This window comes from Sus scrofa, chromosome 4, assembly GCF_000003025.6.
Source record: "Sus scrofa isolate TJ Tabasco breed Duroc chromosome 4, Sscrofa11.1, whole genome shotgun sequence".
Lineage (NCBI taxonomy): Eukaryota > Metazoa > Chordata > Mammalia > Artiodactyla > Suidae > Sus > Sus scrofa.
The window spans coordinates 126,759,801-126,780,142 of record NC_010446.5 but is presented as its reverse complement, the minus strand read 5'-3'; the positions used below and the strand labels follow the sequence as shown (position 1 = coordinate 126,780,142).

Genomic DNA, 20,342 nt, shown 5'->3' with positions numbered 1-20,342 from the left:
GGTCAGTTTCTCGGCTGGTGTGGCATGGCACGCAGGTGCCAGCGTAAGTTGCTGTTGCCGAAATGCAGAACCTCAGCCCACCGTGCAGGGCACCGCTCAGCACTGTTCCCACTTTATTCAGTACAGATATCATCATTTTCTCCCGAAATCCGAATGGCAGAAAGTATGAGAAATGTTCTTTAGATGGTTTGTGTCTCTGTGTCTATTTCCTCCTCTTCCTTTTCTTTTTTTGGATTCTAGATTTCTTTCTTTTTCTTTTTTCTTTTTTTGTCTTTTTGCCATTTCTTGGGCCACACCCACGGCATATGGAGGTTCCCAGGCTAGGGGCTGAATCGGAGCTGTAGCCACCGGCCTATGCCAGAGCCACAGCAACGCGGGATCCGAGCCGCGTCTGCAACCTTCACCACAGCTCACGGCAACGCCGGGTCCTTAACCCACTGAGCAAGGCCAGGGATCGGACCTGCAGCCTCATGGTTCCTAGTCAGATTCGTTAACCACTGCGTCACAACGGGAGCTCCTGGATTCTAGATTTCTTAGTAGGAAGGAATTGCACTGTGGAACATGCTACTGTGGTAGATGTCAGCTCCCATTCAGGGAGTGGTGAAGACCAGCCTGAGACATGGGTGACCTTGAATTGACTCTGGCGTGAAACATCTAGGATAGGATGTGTCTCCAGATTTTTTGCCTAAAAAACCGTGTAGACGTGTTTCCACATCCACCTCCCGTGATGTCAGACATGTCCAGTCCGTGTGGCTTATCCTTAGAGTGACAACTCCTGGCTTTTCTGGGAGCGCTCCGGTTATGTCTTATCCTGGCGTCTCAGCTTGTGTAGTATTTGTCACTATCAGAACTTGTCCATTTCATAAGGTGAACTTCATGTTTATGTTCGTTGCATGTTGCTGGTCTCGGCTGTCGCAGTTTTCCTGAGAGTCATAGTCTTACTTTGATGTCATTTCCGATTAGGGCTGTTTAGCCTAAATAGTTCTGGGCAGAATGGTGCAGTGGTTCATGCTTCGGCTTTTCCAGAATCCTTCAGGTAGGCGTGGACAGATCTTTAAACTCTGGAAACACAGGGACTGTGTCTATCTTGCTCCATATGTATATGTTCTTGATACTGATCGCATTACCCAAACCAAATATTTGTTGGAAGTGTAAATGGCATGAACTTGATGGCTTCATGACAGCAGAGGTTTCCTGAAGTCTTCTCTGACAGGCAAGGTAAGTTCTCTTCAACTACAAATCCCTAATGCCCAGCACAGCTATGGTGTTTGAGAATGAACTGATGAGCGATTAAACAGCCACTCTCAATCCTGCCATTAGCAGCCTCTACCTCAGGCTATCAGCCAGACAGGAGGCACTGTCTAATGATGAGTTCTAACGATTGCCTGGGAAACTATACAGATGAGCACATTGGCTCTCGATTGTAATGATCTGTTTTTACCCTGGGGGCTCTTGAGAGAAAGCAAGGAGGATGGTGTTGAATCACTCCAGAAAGGACCACACCTCAGGAGGATACGCGCAGTCACTGAAGAATGTGCACCTTAGCTGACATCCAATCTCTGATACTTTAGTCTGGAATTCCCAGCAGATGTCCTAGGAATGGGTACCAGAGGGCTGAAACATCACTTCGTTTGGGCAGAGCGGAAAGCCTCGGGTCTGGTTGTGTTTCCTGCCTTGGGTTTACCCAAAGGCATGTAAAAACGTCTTCTTCTTTGTGGGCTGCAGTGTGAACCAAGCTGGGAAGCACCTCTAGTGATCTCTGCCATTAGAAAGCAGATACTGGAGCTCCCATCATGGCTCAGCGGAAATGAATCTCACTAGCATCCCTGAGGACACAGGTTCAATCTCTGGCCACACTCAGTGGGTTAAGAATCAGGTGTTGCCATGAGCTGTGGTGTAGGTCCCAGACCCGGCTCGGATCCCGTGTGCCTGTGGCTGTGGCGTAGGCTGGTGGCTACAGCTCCAGTGCCACCCATAGCCTGGGAACCTCCATGTGCCGCTGGCGTGGCCCTAAAAAAGACGAAAGCAAGCAGATACTTGAACAAATGCATTGGCCCCTTTGGCACTTGAGTATGTAACAGATTTTTTTTATTAGCAATGTTATTCTGGGCCACTTTTTCAGAGTTAAGTAGATGCATGCTTAGCAGAAAGTAAATAGCCAAAAATCTCCAAGGTCGGAGATCTCAATGTAATCTTCAAAGAAGCTCATCTAAAATACGTCATAGCATACTGAATTATGAAGTATGCTGATTTTAATTAAAGCGATTTCTGTGTTGGTAAAGTAATTATGTACCTTCCCAATACAAAAAGGTTTAGGGATTTCTACAGACTGTGGACTGCTCACTTGTGACTCTGTGTTGCAGTTGCACTCATTCTTTATAACGGCGGAAATGTTATAAATTAGAGCATCATGACTGTGGCTCTCCGTTCAAACTCTGTGCGTTGGTTCTAATTGGGGGAAAGGAAAAGAGCATGAATTCCCTGGACATCTTTGCCAGCGAAAGGCTTCCAGTTAAACATCCTGGCAGACCTGCTTTTCTAAAGATCACTTGTAATTTTTCCAAGAGCTACGCAAAGTTGCTAAGTCCTCAGAAGCAACATCAAGTCCGTTGAATATGAATAAACCATTCCTTTGAAGGAGGACAGAAGTAATATTCTGCCAAGTGCAGCAATTTGTCAGGACTAATTCTAAAAGAAGGCTTTGTTTGTACTCCTCTAAAAGGCTAACGCTTTGGGGGAGTCCAGTCAGCCCTAAGAGAGCTTCTAATGGTGATGAGAATTCCGCTATCACAGATTATGTTGTCAAAGGCCAAGAATGGTTTTTCTGAGTTTTTGTTGTCCTTTATCACTGCAGTATTTGACCCGTTTTCTATCTATTCTCTTGAAGTCAACCATCCTGATCTTCGTTTTCTCCATCTTCTTTTCTTTTTTTTCTTCGTTAATTGTATTTTCACCCCCAAAGCCTTTGTGGTCATTTTTCCTCTCTGTGGCCACCACATTTCAAGCCTGGGGTTCCCTTGGGGCTCCCACCTTCCCCATTTTTGGACAGCTGGGGCCAGTGCTCGGGATGGAACATCCGGCCAGCATGCCTACTGTGTGCTCAGCATCACTCTGGGCGATTTGTGTATCTAGTCACAGGGATGCTCTATCCATCCCATGGATAGGAAAACAAAGGCCCAAGGTGACTCAGCGAGTGATGGGAGGCGTTGTTTGTGCTCCCATTTCACAGATGAATTGCCAAGAGGCGGAGGCGGGATGAAGTCTCAGGCAGGCTCACTGCGTCCGCCACGCTCTTATCCATCATGCTCCCAACTGGTTAAGAATTGGGCTCTGTTTTAAATGATTATCTCAGTAGAAGATGACTCTAGATCACATGGGCATAAATTATGCTATTTCTGGATTATCTTTGTACAGGTTCAAAGTACTTGGTTTTGTCCTCATACTGTTACCCCTGATATTTTTGCCTTAGCTTTACGGCTACCCCACTGTTTGGCTATTGTTTATTTATAAATAACAACTTTTTTTTGTTTGTTTTGCTTTAGGGCCCTAGGTGCAGCATATGGAGGTTCCCAGGCTAGGGGTCCAGTCCTAGCTGGGGTTGCTGACCTATGCCACAGCCACAGCAATGCCAGATCGGAGCTGAGTCCTCAACCTACACCACAGCTTGTGACAATTTTGGATCCTTAACCCACTGAGTGAGGCCAGGGATGGAACCCCAATCCTCATGGATACTAGTCAGGTTTGTTTCCACTGAGCCACAGTGGCAACTCAATTCATTTTCATATTGACCTAAAGAAAATACAGTGAGGAGTCAAACTGGGCTGCCTTTCCCATCTTCCCTAAAAGGTATGATGGGCAACCCAGCCTGCACCCTGCAGCCATACCGCAGACAAGCCCACGCCTGCGCCTGCGTCTGCGCCACTCAGATCTCCCAGCTGGACATTGGAAATAGCTTTTGATGGTTTAGGGCCTCTTTCCCAGCAACATGAGGAGATGGGATTAAGATGGCGGAATAGAAGGACTGGAGCTCAACTTCTCTCCTAAAAACAAGAAAATTCACAACTAAAGGCTGAGCAGTCTGCAACCAAGTGAACTGGAAACCTTAAAAAAGATATCCTACACCAGAAGACAAAGAGGAGGCCACATCAAGAGGTAGGAGGGGCAATTACGTGATATAAGCAACCCTATACCTCCCGGGTGGGTAGCCCTACAGACTGGAAACTAACTGGTTCACAGAGGCTCACCTACAGGAGTGAGAGTTCTGAGCCCCACATCAAACTCCCACGTGCGGGGATCTGGCACTGGGAGAGAGAGTCCCTGGGGCATCTGGCCTTGAAGGCCAATGGGGCTTGTGCACAGGAGCTCCAGGGAACAGGGGGAAACGGAGACCCCATTCTTAAAAGGCATACATAGATTTTCACGTGTACTGGGTCCCAGGGCAAAGCAAAGTCTCCGTGGGAATCTGGGTCAAACCTGACTGCAGTTCTTGGAGGACCTCCTGGGAAAACAGAGGTGAATGTGGCTTGTTGTGGGGGAAGGACAGTGGAAGCAAAGCTCTTGGGAATATTCACTTCTCTGGAGGTGGCCATTTTGGGAAAATCCGGCCCCACCCTTCCACATCAATGCTGAGAAGCCCCAGGGCAAACAACAATCCAGGTGGGCTCACAGCCCCGCCCCTCAGTAAACAGTCTGCCTAAAGACCCCCCTCTAATCCCATCCAGAGACAAAGCTCCACCCACCAGAGGGATAGGAATCTGCTCCACCTACTAGTGGGCAGGCATCAGCCCCTCCCATCAGGAAGCCTACAGCAAGCCCCCCTACCAACTTCAGCCACAAGGGGGCAGACACCAGAAGTAAGAGAGGCTACAGCTCTATTATCTGTAAAAAGGTCACCATACCAAAAACCTACAAAAATGAAAAGACAGAGAACTATAACTCAGATGAGGGAGAAAGAAAAAACCCAGAAAATCAGCTAAATGATGAGATTCTCAGCCTCCAGGAAAAGGACTTTAGACTGTTGATGCTGAAGATGATGCAAGACATTGGAAAGAAACTGGAGGCAAAGATGGATACCTTACAGGAAACACTGAGCAAAGAGATATAAGATATAAAACTTAAACAAGAGGAGATGCAAAATACAATAACTGAAATAAAAAACTCACTAGAAGCAGCTAACAGCAGAATACAGGAGGCAGAAGAACGAATAAGCGAGGTGGAGGACAGATTAGCGGAAATTACGGATGCAGAACAGAAAAGAGAAAGAAGATTGAAAACAAATGAAGAGAGTCTCAGAGAACTCTGGGACAATGTTAAACGCACCAACATCCGTATTATAGGGGTGCCAGAGGGAGAAGAGAGAGAGAAGGGGACAGAAAAAATATTCCAAGAGATAATAGCCAAAAACTTCCCTCACATGGGAAAGGAACCCCTCACTCAAATCCAGGAAGCACAACGAGTACCATATAAAATAAACCCAAGGAGGAATACCCCGAGACACATATTAATCAAACTGACCAAAATTAAAGACAAAGAGAAAATCTTGAAAGCAGCCAGGGAAAAGAAACAAGTAACATACAAGGGAACTCCAATATGGTTATCAGCAGATTTTTCAGCAGAAACTCTGCAGGCCAGAAGGGAGTGGTATGATGTACTTAACGTGATGAAAGGAAAAAACCTCCAGCCAAGATGACTTTACCCAGCAAGGTTCTCATTCAGATTTGAAGGAGAAATCAAAACCTTCACAGATGAGCAAAAGCTAAGAGAATTCAGCAACACTAAACCAGCTTTACAATAAATACTAAAGGAACTTCTCTAGGCAGAAAAGAAAAGACAGCAACAGGAAACAAAAATTCCACACATGACAAGGCTCACCAGTAAAGGTACATATACAGTAAAGATCCGAAATCATCCATGCGCAATTATACCACCTCAAAGCATAATGGAGGATTCTTCTTATTATTTTTTTACTGTTCTCAATATTAGTTTATCCCAGAAACCAGATTTTATTCACATGAATAATCACAGGCTCTGACTGTAGGATTCTTACAGAATTATGTGCTGGCTCCCTTTTGATAATATTGCACATGAGCTTGTACAGGTCAGTACGTCGTGTGTGTGTGTTCTCTGAGTGCAGATGAAGACAAACTGGCTTTAGCTTTAAAATGGTGCCTCACCCGAGACGTATTGGAAGGAGACAGCCAGCCGTCCTTTCTGTGTTGATAACACCCCTGTTTTTCAGACTCTCTGGGCCTACAGGTTTCATAGCCAAGCATATGAGGGCTTATATTTCTTTTCATTTCTTACACATCATCTGCCTACTTCTTAAAAGGCTTTGAAAAAAAGGAAAGAATAAAGGATTCTGGCCAATGGATGAGAGAGAGCAAAAAAAGGGGTTTGAAGGGCTTAAGAGAAAAGGTCCAGCTACAGTAAACTCATATAAACGGATGTGGGTTTGGAGCAGTGAAGAGGCGACGTCGCAGACGTCTCGGAGGCGTCGGGTCCCCTTTCTCGCCTGCACCCTCCCGTGCAGTCCGTGGAGGCCTGTTGTTACCTCTGTGGCCTGTTTGCCCGGAAATCGTCCCTTTTGCTCGGTTCTCCCTCCGTCACGGCCTCCTCCGCCTGGGCCTGGCGGACCGGAGAGAAAACCCGTGTTGTCCACCTGCCTGATCTCAGACAAGCAGGGAGGGTGTCTGGGTTTTCTGGAGTCTGAACTGGGGTGTGGGGGAGCCTCTTGGAGAAAAAGAACACAACGCTGCCGCCCGAAAAGCAGGTGCAGGCCGGGCCTGTGACACGGAGGGTCCCGAAGCCCGAGTGCCCTGCATTCTCGGAGCTCTTCTCAGTTGACCGTGGTCTGTGTCCAGTTATACGGACACTCCTCTCCAAGGGAAAGGCGGGAGTCGGGCTTCGCTCACCAGGGCCCTCCAGGAACGTGCCCCGTGTCACCTCTTGGCTAGACCAGTCTGCCTTTCCGGATGGAGGGATGCATAAGCCAAGACTCAGGCTGGGAGCGAGGGTTTATAATGCACGTGCGACACGCAGCTGAACTTCTGCAGCCACAGCAAGGGGCGGACTCGGGGATGCACAGCCGTTTCTTAACGTCAGTGATGGGGAAAGAGAAATGTCTCTCTGCACCTAGTGGCGAAGAGGTATTTTTATAGGGTTCTTTTCGGGAAGCGCCTCATTTTTATTCAGCACAGTGAATAATAACAGTGGCTGATTTTATTAAGCACTCCCCTTGCTCTGGGCCCTTGCTCATCACGTTGGCAAGTACTCTGAGGTCAGGGTTTCAGGACTCCTGTAGGCTGCGCACACCCGGTGGGAGACGGTAGGACTTCGGCATCCGTTGCCCGTTGGGAAGGGCCGCAAACCCCCATGAGGACGCGCAGGGAGGCCTGAGACCCTGGCGGCTTCCTTGATGTCTCTGGCGCTGCCCCCGCCTTTCCCACCACTCGGCTCTGTGCTGAATTGGTGCTCGTCCCCCTCTGCCCCAGAGTTCCCTCCGGCTTTTCACCTGTTCTCCGTCAGGAGTCGGATCCCAGTCTCCTGTCCCGGGGAGGGTGTGCCCGAACTTTCTTCGTCTTTTGTTTTCCTGTGGAAAATTATAAGCCAGACGCTGTGCAGATGGTGTCTCAGAAAGAGTTACCTTCAGAATAACCTGTTCAGAAGAATCGTGTAGGGCTTTCCATCTGGACATTGAAGAAGGCCTGTCAGGGCGGATCAGTCTGACTCTGGTGTAACGAAGAGTGACCTTCTGTGTCACTGTAAGTAAGAGTGACAGCCTTTGGCTCCCAGGCTCCGTGTCTTCTGCGCCCGCCCTAGACTGCGGTTACAGGGCTGCGTGGTTCATTCCGTTCTTTATTACGTGCCTGTCCTATGCCCAGGCCCTGGGGGCTTGCGGGTAAAAGCAGCCCTTCTTCCTTTAGGTGAGAGGAATCCGAACCCATGTGGAGGGAGAAGGGGAGCCAGCCAGACAGACAGACCGATGGAGCTCACAGCCCAGAAGGCCGTGAGCACCTGCTGTCTAGCTCTGCCGACGTTTTTGGTTCTGATGGTCAGGATGGCTTAACAGACGGCCAAGCGGCCTTTTAAACGAAATAAGCCACCTGTCCAAGGTATACAGTATCCGCACTGAGTATCTTTTCCTAACCGCCAGCAGTGCTCTGAGAGTTAGTAAGATGAGCCCCCGGGCAAGGTGCTCCGATGCTTTCTTGCGGCCTTTACCAACCAGGAGTAAAAACCGGGAGGCTCCCAGCTGTCCGTGTCCAGAGCAGGCGCCCACGGGTTTGTGATGCGGAGGCTTTCTGTCCCAGAGACGCCTGGCAGGGAAGGTGGCAGGCTCCAGGTCCATGGAAAGTGCTCAGGGTGTCAGGGCACTCCGTCCTTGTTCCCGTTCTCTCTTTAGCCCAGTTCGAGGCATGTGCCAGGGACGCCGTAGAGACACAGATTACATGCAGGTGAACGTCAGTGAGAAGGGCCAGTTGGGGTCTGAGAGGTCTGTCTGAGCCATGGAAAGAAGCAGGGGATTTAGAGATGCAAATAAAGCTGCCTCGAGAAAGCCCACGGTTGCCTGGAGAACGGGATGAAGTTAGGATTATCAAGGTTCCACCCGGCGCTTAGTTCTGGGCTTGGGATGGCTTTCTCTGGATCCTTTATCAAGGTCTGTTCGCTGCAGGCTCTCTTTTTAGGAGCCAATTGGACCATTTGCCCATTATGTGTCTTTTTCTGTTTGCGTTTCCTCCAGGCTGTTTCTCGGTAAGGACTTTCTCAGCAATGGCTCAGTTTTGTCCTTCTGGTGGAACAAACAGACCCGTTCCTTCTCCTTCCATATCCAAAGTATTGATTTTCTTTACCCCTATGAATTTTGGGTGTCTGGACTGGGCATGGTGTTACCTGCACGCAAGTGCTCACTGACTGTTGGGAAGCATTATGTGTGGCGAGCAGGTGGCTTGTGGCCTCTTCATGGACTTTACCTGGTTCTCCCTTGACTTATTTCAGGGAAGGATTTGAGAATTTCATCCTCCCCTGTCTGTTGGTTATTCTCTCCTTTGCCCTGTTTGGCAATAATAGAACATAGGACGAATACACAGGTATTAGTGGGATCTGAACTATGCTAAAATTAGAATTAATAAGTACATGGCAACAAAAATCATGTGTGATATGTCTAATTCTATGTATAAACTAGACATGTTCTGGATGTGAGTTATATAATCAGCATTATACTACCTTTTCGGGAATGCCCTCCGTATAAAAGCAGGGGATGGTATCAGATGAAAAGCTCCAGGACACTGCTTGGTCGACGGAAATAAGATGTCACCATTGTTGTCATCACCATCCCTGCTGAGGGCTTCTCTCCTTCAGGGGAGAGGGAGGACGTGATCGATGCAAAGGTGAATAAGAGGTAGTCTCTGCCCGTGAGGAGCTCAAGCTCTAGCTGAAGACACCAGCGCTGGAAACATTATTTTTCGACAGTGGGGTAGGAGCCTCGGCAGAGGTAGGGCTTAAGCTGGGACTTAAGGAATAAGTCAGAGTTCAACAGAAAGGGAAGAAAGGCAGCGGGCTGGAGGAAATGGGGAGGGGGTGCACAGACCCCTTGGTGGGAGCAGCAGTGTGGACAGCGTGCTGGAGGAGAGGAGCCTTCTGGGGCTGGAGTCTGCGTGCTGGTGGTGGTTGTTCGGGCACTGACTCCCTTGCGGGGATGTGCGGGGCTGAGCTGGGGACCGTTCGGAGTCGGTACGAAGCTACAGGGCTTTGGTGCTGTGCTGTCTGCCTGCACCTTTGACCCCCTTCTTCTTCCTCTTCTCTCCTCTGGAATCAAAACCCGTCCCAAGTGCACGGTGCTGGAAAGCTACCATTGACGCTTTGCAGGCGGCGAAATACCACTCATTGCAAAGATCCCTCAGTTTCTTTGCTGGGTGGTCCTCGATGTTTATGCTGAAGGCTAGCCTAGAGTTTTTATTCTTCCATGGGCCCAGGTTGCTGTGGGGTGGCAGTTAGGTTTGATACAGTGCTCTTCTGCCCAACACTGTTTGTAGACCGGGAATAAATGTTCTTGAGGGATTTCGATGCTGATGATGCTGATGGTGAAGGCGGTCAAGACCCCAGGAAGTCTTTCGCTGACTGAGCATCACCTCTGGGTCAGGCACTGCCGCGTGGCAGTCGGGAAGGTGGACATCATCCTGTCCCCACGGAACTTCCAATCTCCCGGGGATCAGACGAGTGAACAGCTGGTCCTCCCGCAGGGTGATGAGGGCTGTGATGGACAGACGGACAGAGTGCTGTGGGAGCCCATCAGACTCGGGGTCAGGGAGGGCTTCCTGGGAGAGGCGGCAGCCTCATGAAGGGAAGTGGGGGAGAAGGGACCCGGGTAGAGGACACAGTGTGTAGGAGGAACAGAACACAAAGAAGAAACTAGAAGAAGAAAGTACTTTCTCCTCTAATGCTTTCACTGGCGTCTCTGTGATAATGCCTTTTGTTTGCCTGTCTTCTAGGAATGTTTACCCTTGCGGAAGTTGCTTCACTTAATGACATTCAGCCAACGTACCGAATCCTGAAGCCATGGTGGGACGTGTTCATGGATTACCTGGCTGTCGTGATGCTGATGGTGGCCATCTTTGCAGGAACCATGCAACTCACCAAAGATCAGGTGGTCTGCTTGCCAGTGTTACCATCTCCTGTGAGTTCAAAGGCGCACACGTCACCCGGGAACACCGACGTCACCACCAGCGTCCCGCCGATGGAACCCACCACAGACCAAGACCAAGACGTGCAGACGACACACGAGATTTCCTTCGGCACGTCCGCTGTGACACCTGACATACCTCTCAGATCCACACCCCCTCACACAGACTCCCCGGGTCCGGGCCAGGAGGCCAAGAAAGAGAAGAAAGACCCAACAGGCCGGAAAACAAACTTGGATTTCCAGCAGTATGTATTTATCAACCAGATGTGCTACCACCTGGCCCTGCCGTGGTACTCCAAGTACTTCCCATACCTGGCCCTCATACACACCATCATTCTCATGGTCAGCAGCAACTTCTGGTTCAAGTATCCCAAGACGTGCTCGAAGGTGGAACACTTTGTTTCCATCTTAGGGAAGTGCTTCGAGTCTCCCTGGACGACCAAGGCGCTGTCCGAGACGGCGTGCGAGGACTCGGAGGAGAACAAGCAGAGGATGACGGGCGCCCAGGCGCTGCCGAAGCACGTGTCCACCAGCAGCGACGAGGGCAGCCCCAGCGCCAGCACCCCGATGATCAACAAGACCGGCTTCAAGTTCTCGGCCGAGAAGCCCGTGATCGAAGTCCCCAGCATGACCATCCTGGACAAAAAGGACGGGGAACAGGCCAAAGCCCTGTTTGAGAAAGTGAGGAAGTTCCGGGCGCACGTGGAGGACAGCGACCTGATCTACAAACTCTACGTGGTCCAGACGGTCATCAAGACGGCCAAGTTCATCTTCATCCTCTGCTACACGGCCAACTTCGTCAACGCCATCAGCTTCGAGCACGTGTGCAAGCCCAAGGTGGAGCACCTGACCGGGTACGAGGTGTTCGAGTGCACACACAACATGGCCTACATGCTGAAAAAGCTGCTCATCAGCTACATATCCATCATCTGCGTCTACGGTTTCATCTGCCTCTACACTCTCTTCTGGCTCTTCCGGATACCCCTGAAGGAGTATTCGTTTGAAAAGGTCCGAGAGGAGAGCAGTTTCAGCGACATTCCGGACGTCAAAAACGACTTCGCCTTCCTGCTGCACATGGTCGACCAGTACGACCAGCTCTATTCCAAGCGGTTCGGTGTGTTCCTGTCGGAAGTCAGTGAAAATAAACTGAGGGAAATCAGTTTGAACCACGAGTGGACATTTGAGAAACTGCGGCAGCACGTGTCCCGCAACGCCCAGGACAAGCAGGAGCTGCACCTCTTCATGCTGTCGGGCGTGCCCGATGCGGTCTTTGACCTCACGGACCTGGACGTGCTGAGGCTCGAGCTGATCCCCGAAGCGAAGATTCCCGCCAAGATCTCGCAGATGACCAACCTCCAAGAGCTGCACCTCTGCCACTGCCCCGCCAAAGTGGAGCAGACCGCGTTCAGCTTCCTCCGCGATCACTTGAGGTGCCTTCACGTGAAGTTCACCGACGTGGCGGAGATCCCCGCCTGGGTGTACCTGCTCAAAAACCTGCGCGAGCTCTACCTGGTAGGCAACCTGAACTCGGAAAACAACAAGATGATCGGACTGGAGTCTCTGCGGGAGTTGCGGCACCTGAGGGTGCTCCAGGTGAAGAGCAATTTGACCAAAGTCCCCTCCAACATCACCGACGTGGCCCCGCATCTCACCAAGTTAGTCATTCACAATGACGGCACCAAACTCCTGGTACTGAACAGCCTTAAGAAAATGATGAATGTCGCCGAGCTGGAGCTCCAGAACTGTGAGCTCGAGAGAATCCCACACGCTATTTTCAGCCTCTCCAACTTGCAGGAACTAGACCTAAAGTCCAATAACATCCGCACCATCGAAGAAATCATCAGTTTCCAGCACTTGAAGCGACTGACGTGTTTAAAACTGTGGCATAACAAAATCGTGACCATCCCGCCCTCCATCACCCACGTCAAAAACCTGGAGTCCCTTTACTTCTCTAACAACAAGCTGGAGTCGCTGCCGGTGGCAGTGTTCAGTTTACAGAAGCTCCGATGCTTGGATGTCAGCTATAACAGCATTTCCACGATCCCGCTCGAAATAGGATTGCTTCAGAACCTGCAGCATTTGCATCTCACGGGCAACAAAGTGGAGACTCTGCCCAAACAGTTGTTTAAATGCGGCAAGTTGAGGACCTTGAACCTGGGGCAGAACTGCCTCACCTCCCTCCCAGACCAGGTCGGTCAGCTCTCCCAGCTCACTCAGCTGGAGCTGAAGGGGAACTGCTTGGACCGCCTGCCAGCCCAGCTGGGCCAGTGTCGCCTGCTCAAGAAAGGCGGCCTGGTGGTGGAAGGTCACCTTTTTGACACCCTGCCGCTCGAAGTCAAAGAAGCGTTGAATCAAGACATAAACATTCCCTTCGCAAACGGCATTTAAACTGAGACAACACGTGCACATCCGTGTGCAGAAATAACTCCCTAGACTGCAGATGTTCCCGTTATTGCAAGATCATGCATTTTAGGAGTAGATACATCTTGAAAATACAACACAGAGAGGATGCATAGAAGGCTGATAGAAGACATAACTGAATGTTCCATGTTTGTAGTGTTTTAAGTCGTTCACTTCCAAATCTTTTCTCTCGCTCTCTCTCTCTTTTTTTTTTTTTTTTTTTTTTTTTTTGTTTCCTTTTGGGGAAAGGGAAGGAAAAATTAGAATCACTAATCTTGGTTTCTTTTTAAATTGTTTGTAACTTGGATGCTGCCGCTACTGAATGTTTACAAATTGCTTGCCTGCTAAAGTAAATGATTAAATTGACATTTTCTTACGATACCACCTTTTTTTTTTTTTTTTTTTTTGGAAGTGTCTTGATTGACTTTGCTTAATTGGTGCAATACTGCTTGAACTCAGACCGCTAAAGGCACATCAGGTCCAATCTTGTAAATTTAGATTTGCTGAAATATTGATTTATTTTTTGTTTTAATTTAAAGCACCTCAAATAAGCACTTCTTATGATATTTAACTGGTGCTACTGCTTCTGAGAACCCCGTGTTATGGATTTTACACTCTCGAAGGCCTGGAATGCAGTAAAGGTGTGTAGATCACTGAGGGAGTCTTGTTTGTTTGTTTGTTTTTTTAAGAATAAATAAGAAAAAAAATAAAAGAACGCTCTCCTTACAAACAGCTGTTTTTCCATAGTCTGGAGTTCTGGTTATGTGATGCATTTTTCTGTCAATACTATAGCGTTGCCAATAAATAGAAAATGTTATTTTAAAATAAATTTAATTACAACCAAAATAAAAATTTTAATGGCTTCATGGTGACCATCCTTCCAATATATCACCATTTGGAAGATACCACGAATTCAAAGCAGGTATCGTTCAGTTACTTGCCCTTTTCACTGTCGTGGGGGAAGGAAGGCTCTGTAGTTCACTGCCTTGGAAGACCGACTCTCTGCGTGCGTTTCCGTGACAGGACGTACTTCCTGTGCTTGCCTGCGCTGGGAGGGGTTTGTCCAGGAAAATGCTGGCAGAGTGTATTTTTTGGACGATGATTTTTCCTTCTTTCTTTAACTGACGGAGTGTCTAAATCCATCTCAGAAAATCGAAAATTCCCTGCCACCTGTTGGGGTGTTGGTTGGCAGGTGCGAAATAGGCCTTTCGTCAGGGGTGTTTTTCCAAGAGGAGAGAACGTTTTGGCACCTGCATGAAAAAGGAGTGTCTTCTCCATACACGAGTGGACTTACGTAATGAAACACTGGATAATCCCCTGTCCTACCTTAGCGTGGCTTGAAGGATTTTGCAGAGAACACAAAAAGATTGCTTTTCTTCCCCAAAATTGATCTCTGGGGCTCCTGGCCTGTCGCAAGTGGTGGCGAATCTTTGCCTGCCGCACAGCTTCTGAATCCCTTGAGAGGTGTTACCGCTAATGGGAAAGGCTGCGGCCACCGCGGCTGACCCAGCAACTGACCTCAGCTGCAGCACCCTGGCTACTCCCCTCTCCTCCTACAAGACCTGAGCTAGGAGACGAGCTTAGAAAGGCCCAAGTTTAGAAAAGCTGGAGGACAGTGGCACAGTTTTGGTGTAAGCGTCTCTCCTGCGTACGCATCTCTCACTTCCTTTGGCTTTGGCTGATGTGTTCACTGGTGTTGACTTCATGCACCTGCTTTGCACCTCTCCAGTTCAAGGAACTGGGGATTCACTGTCGGAATAAGTCACAGCCCTTGGCTCTGTGGAGGGTTATAACAGCATGGGAGAGCATATCAATTAGGCAGATAATACAAATGATTGATTATAATTAGAATAAAAAAGTATACAGAATCTGGGCATGAATAACGGCTTGGGGGGGGCAGTCGGTTAAAGAAGAGCTTCAGGGGGCAGCACTACCTATAAACACTCCTAGACCTTTCCTTCCACCAGCCACACAGGGCACGGCTCTTGCTGCATCGTGATGCCATGCCCAGAGACTGGTACAGTGTTTTAGAAGGATGCCACACTGCCTTGCTGGTGAGATCCACAGGCCAGATCTTAGGATCCTTGCTTGATGGACTAGGAAGCCTGTCTTCTTTAAAACAAGTGCATGCTGCTTTTGAAGGCACAGTGGCCGCACTCACAACCTACTGGAGCCAGGGTCTGACCATCCCACCACTTGACCACTGGCAGCTGCCCTTAGGCACCTGTTTCCTTATCAATGCTTGGGGTTCCGTCGCTTAGAACTGATTGGTATTGCATGCCTTCAGACTGTATCGAGGGGTTTCTCTGGTCTTACCTAAACTTCTCTTGACGTTATCAACCCTTAAGGATTTCCTTGAACTCTGAAGAGGTCACGGTCCATTGATTTAAATGCCACATTCCTTGCCACTGTTTGCAAATAGCCATATTTTAAAAGAGGCTCTCTGAGGAATGCTGATCCATCTAACCGACTTTAAATATACAGGGTCTTAGAGCCTCAGTAAAACAGCAGATGAGATTATAGGCCCAAGTATACCGTCAACCCATATGTCTTCACAAATTTATGTTGGCACCACATGTTCTAGACGTGGGGAAAACACAACGTTAAAATGCATAAGTTTGGCTTCCCAGTATTTTCATAGCTTTTTCTAAAGTCCCTTGAGCACCATACGAAGAAAATTATTCTAAAGTAGCTTTCAATGTTCCATGTCTTTGTGAGTCCCGGAGGCTGAGAGGATCTGGCTGGTGTTTGGCTGTTCGACTTTTTTTTCTACCCGTGTGCGGTTTGGCTCAGCCGAGAGGGTTTGGCTTTTCGGGGTCAGAAGGATGAGCTGAGATGGTTACTGGTACCCCGTTCTCAGTCGTGCAGCTGTAGCAATCTCATGGTAGGTAGAAAGAGTTCGTTCTCTCTAAGTCCTGGTCAGAAGTCCTGATCGTTAGAAAGTTTCACACACAAAGGAAGAAGGCTTCCATTTTATTATTAGTATGGCTCGTATGGTCTCTGAACGCCTGCCCTGGGCCTGACTTCAGCCAGCAGCTAAGCTCTGAGTTGCTGATGGAGCAAACTGCAGGGTGCCCTTGAGACCAGCGCCCACTGGCTGTCCATTCACCTGCTGAATAGAAGCCAGAGGGCTGTCCGCCCGCTGAGACCTCTGGCAGCACTTGCGTCAGTCATTCATTCCCATAAAATGGTCCCTTTATCAGCTGAATCCCCAAACAAGGGCTGTACTGACAAAAAGCCCCTTTGATGAAAAGAAGGGGGAAAAGGAAAAAAAACCTGGACACCAGTTTTCAAATGTCCTCTAACTTGTGACTGTGACACAAAGAAGTGGCCTTGTCTGGTCCTGGCCAGTTGTGGCTCTCCTGGAACAAAGGGACCAGGTACTCAGTGTGGTGTCTGCTCTGGGGGGGGCGGTGGGAGGAGACTGGAGCCACGAGCCAGCCGCCCCTCGAATCTGGCCTGGGAGACGGTTGTGCAGCCAACAGCAGGGATATAGGCCTCTAATGAGCCCAGCTTCAACCTCCAAAGAAGACTAGCAACCCTGTCTTCATCCCCCTTGATACGGTCTGAAGGCATGCAATACCAATCAGTTCTAAGCGACTGAACCCCAACCTCTGGAAATGCAATGCCTAAATGGTCGCAGGTGGGTGACAGCTTTTGCTCCTGGAAATGCCTGGTTGGCCCTGCAGGGGTTTGTCTCTGACCCACCACCCTCCCGCGGCTGCGGGCCCCCGACACGGGAAGCTGTCTCTGTGACCACTGCTGTCTTACCTCCAAGACGTGGAGCTCTGGAGGGAGAGCGCCTGGATCTGAATCCTGCCTTGACCTCAGCCGCGTGGCCGTGCCAGGCAGCTTAACCTCACGAAGCCTCCACGTCTTTACCTATCAATGGGGATAATCGGATACCCCTCCCAATGGCAGGGTGTGTTTCGTGTGTGTGTGTGTGTGATTCATTGAAGGGGCTGTGCCTGCCGGAGAGTAAGTTCTCAGTAACATTCTGCTATTTTTATTCTGTCCCCAGCTGTGGCGGAGACGGTCAGCAGCCTCCCCAAATGTTCATTCTCCCCTCCTTGGTCATGGGATCTTCAGGGGACACCGGGGAGCGCCAAAAAAAATGTGTATGAAGGAAAACATCCCCCAGCCTTGGGGCTCGATGGGGCCGAGGGACACCGATCACAACGTGATGCGAATGGAAGAGCGGAATGCAGCTTTGGGGTCGGGCCCTTAAGGAGAAGGGCCTGTGCCGGCAGCTTCCCCCAGCCGGCTGGCTACACTGCGGGCGTGGAACGAGGCCAGCCAAGGCCGTGCAGCCCAGGACAGCAAACCAGGCGAGGCCTTGCAACCGGGCAGAAGAAGCCTGGGCCCTGCGGCCTCAAGGAGGAGGTTGGGTAAAGAAGGAATAAACTGTGTTTCGCCTAAGCCTCTGTGGATGGGGGCTCTGATCCGTGCAGCCAACCTAAGACCTACTGAATCAAAATTCACATTTTAACAGGATGGGGTCCAGGTACTTGCAGGCACGTGCAAATGTGAGAAGCGTTTTCCAAAATAACACACCTGTCGAGCAAGTCCGCTGGTCCCCTTCAGGAGCTGGGGAGGGGCTGGCGCTGGTGACCAGTGTGCCTGTCACCACTGTCTTCTGCCTCTTGCTGGGCTAGTTGGGGAGGAGTTGGGGTGGTGCTGGTGCTACGGTTTCCACCAACTTCCATGCCCCCTTTGCTCCTGCTGGCAGCCGTGCCCCTCGATCACCACGGCGGCCACGGGACGGCAGGGTGAGCGTCGACTGCCTGTGATTATAATTCGTTATAGTCGTTCTCCCAGGAGCCTGAGGTTTGGGAGGTCCTTCCCCTGCTCTAAAGACGTACGCACCCATGCCAGCCTGTGGGCAGGCTTCACAAGGCCAGGGACCCAAACCAACCCATCGCAGTGCTGGGCCTTCAGACCCGGTCTGGGTTGGCTGCTTGACGTTCACTCAACCATGGGCTAAGCTGCTCCTGTGGAGCCTTTTCCAAATTTCCCTGGGCAACTGCCAAATGGCCTGCCATGAGACCTGGCTGGAATAGTTGCGGGGGGAGACCCGGCCAAAGGAATCACCCAGGTGTTAAGCCAAACTGTGTAGATGCTGTAGAGACATAGATTTTTCACTTTGCTGCTGGAAAATGATCAGTCGTAGCCACAGGCAAGGAAGTTCTGCCTGGATGAGAATCTCTTGAAGACATTGTCTCCAAGAGTTTCACTCAGATCTTTCCTGCAGCTTCGGCCTCCTGGCTCCTTATCTGGCTCTGCTTGTGCCGTAAACAGCTGGTCACCGCCCAGAGGACAACCAACCACTCCAGCTTCTGGAAGATGGTGGTTAAACCACCCGTCTTCTCTTCCCCAGGATGTTGTGAAGATTTTGCAGCATGGGGCCGAGAGCTCCCTAGAGGTTAACGGTGTCTAAATGCAGTTTGCTATTAATTTATCATCATGGTAGGCAGAAAATTCACTTGAAGACAGCATTTTCTGAAGTTCCCATCATGGCTCAGTGGTTAACGAATCTGACTAGGAACCATGAGGTTGTGGGTTTGATCCCTGGCCTTGCTCCGTGGGTTAAGGATCCGGTGTTGCTGTGGCTCTGGCGGCTACAGCTCTGATTAGACCCCTAGCCTGGGAACCTCCGTATGCCACGGGAGCGGCCCTAGAAAAGGCAAAAAAAGACACACACACACAAAAGATAGCATTTTCTTCTCTACCCTAAGAAGTAGCTGATGCATAGCCAAGCCTACACCTTCCACTTATCAATTCTAAGCAACTGCTTTTCTTTAGGGGATGGTATGGCGCATGTTTCCATTTCTGGAGGTGGAAGAAGACATTAGGAACGGGGTTGGACCACGTAAGTAGCAATAATAACATGCTATGCTCTCAGGTAATTGTCCTCAACCCCATCTCACAGACGAGAAACAGAAGCACACCCGTGGTAACCACGTGATGTGCTGGGGCTCACGTGGCACAGCAGACCTGGGAGGTGCGATTATTTAGAGATGAAGGAACTGCGAAGTCAGGCAGCCTGCCCAAGGTCACCAGGCCAGCAGGTGACAGGGACACTGCTAAATCAAACCCTGCATAGCTGATCTCCTGTAATCCTCCCAAGACCACTAAGAGAAAGGCATTCTCCCCACTGAAGAGATGAAGGACTGAATCGGAGAAGCCCAGCGCATCCAGTTCCCCACCGTAAGTAGCGGATACTAGTCACAAACTCAGGCATGCCCCAAACCAGAGCCCCGCTCTTCCACCAAACTGCACGGCGGATGTCTGGTGCTCTGTCAGCAATTCTGAGAGAGGCTTTGAAATCTGTGTTGACATCCGGTTCCATAAATCTGCCCCAAGCAAGGCTTTTCCTTCATTCTTTAGTATTAAAGAAAGCTTGCGGCTGTGTCTCAGCATCTGCCCTTGGCGTCACGACTCATTTCCTCTGTCAGGCTGCCCGGCCGTCGTGAAAGGGCAGTGCACCCAAGGCGGGGGTGGGGGGGGATGATTTTCCTTCACTGCATGTTCCGGGCGTGCCCGTCTTGACTCGCGGCCATTTACTCAGACACGAGAAAGCTCTGTCTCGGCTCCGTGATGCAGAGAAAATGTGGTTGAGAGTGACCTTCAACAGGTCCGGGAACGTGATGCCCAGAAACACGTAACATTTGCCAGGCGCTCTGGCAGGTGCAACTTGCCTCTTCAACGTGGCATTTCAGGCCCAGGTTCTCAAGCTGTGACCAGCCCCGGCGGCCCCTGGCACCTGCCCCGGCCTGACCTTTATTTCGATGGGCTCGCTCTTCCGCAGGTGGTCACCGTAGAGCATCATGTGTGGCGGGCGAGAATCAGATGCGTGTGGTCCGTGGAGAGAAAGAACCCAGGCTCACGTGGAAGAAACTGCTTAGGAGAAAAGAGGGAGAAAGTTGAGGAGATGAACGTTCCCAGCCCGCTAGCATCTCTACTTCCACACACTGCCCCCAGCTCCAGGTCTATATATTTTGATTTTTTGAGGTGGGGGGCTTCCTTCCTTATCCATTTAAATGTGTTCTAATATCTTCCCCGGAGTGAGTTCAGTTTGGTGAAGCAAATTTTAACCAAAACATGAACTGCCATTTGAAAAACACGGATGTGCGTTTGATTTATTTTTATTCGTATTTATTTTAATTTTATTTTATTTGTCTTTTTAGAGCTGCACCCGCAGCATATGGAAGTTCCCAGGCTAGGGGTCTTCTTGGAGCTGCAGCTGCCGGCCTATGCCATAGCC

The 20,342-nt window shown here is 49.9% G+C and overlaps 1 protein-coding gene across 13 annotated transcripts in view; it reads left to right on the top strand.

Annotated features, from left to right (window-relative positions):
• Positions 1–20,342, top strand: part of LRRC8D (leucine rich repeat containing 8 family member D) — a 131,625-nt gene that overhangs the window by 103,202 nt on the left and 8,081 nt on the right. For all 13 annotated transcript variants that reach the window (XM_021090303.1, XM_021090297.1, XM_005663699.3 and 10 more), the window contains 2 exons: positions 10,488–19,285; positions 19,887–20,065. In XM_021090303.1, coding sequence (XP_020945962.1) covers positions 10,490–13,066 — 2,577 coding nt within the window. In that variant the 5' untranslated portion in view covers positions 10,488–10,489 and the 3' untranslated portion in view covers positions 13,067–19,285; positions 19,887–20,065. The remainder of the gene's footprint in view (positions 1–10,487; positions 19,286–19,886; positions 20,066–20,342) is intronic.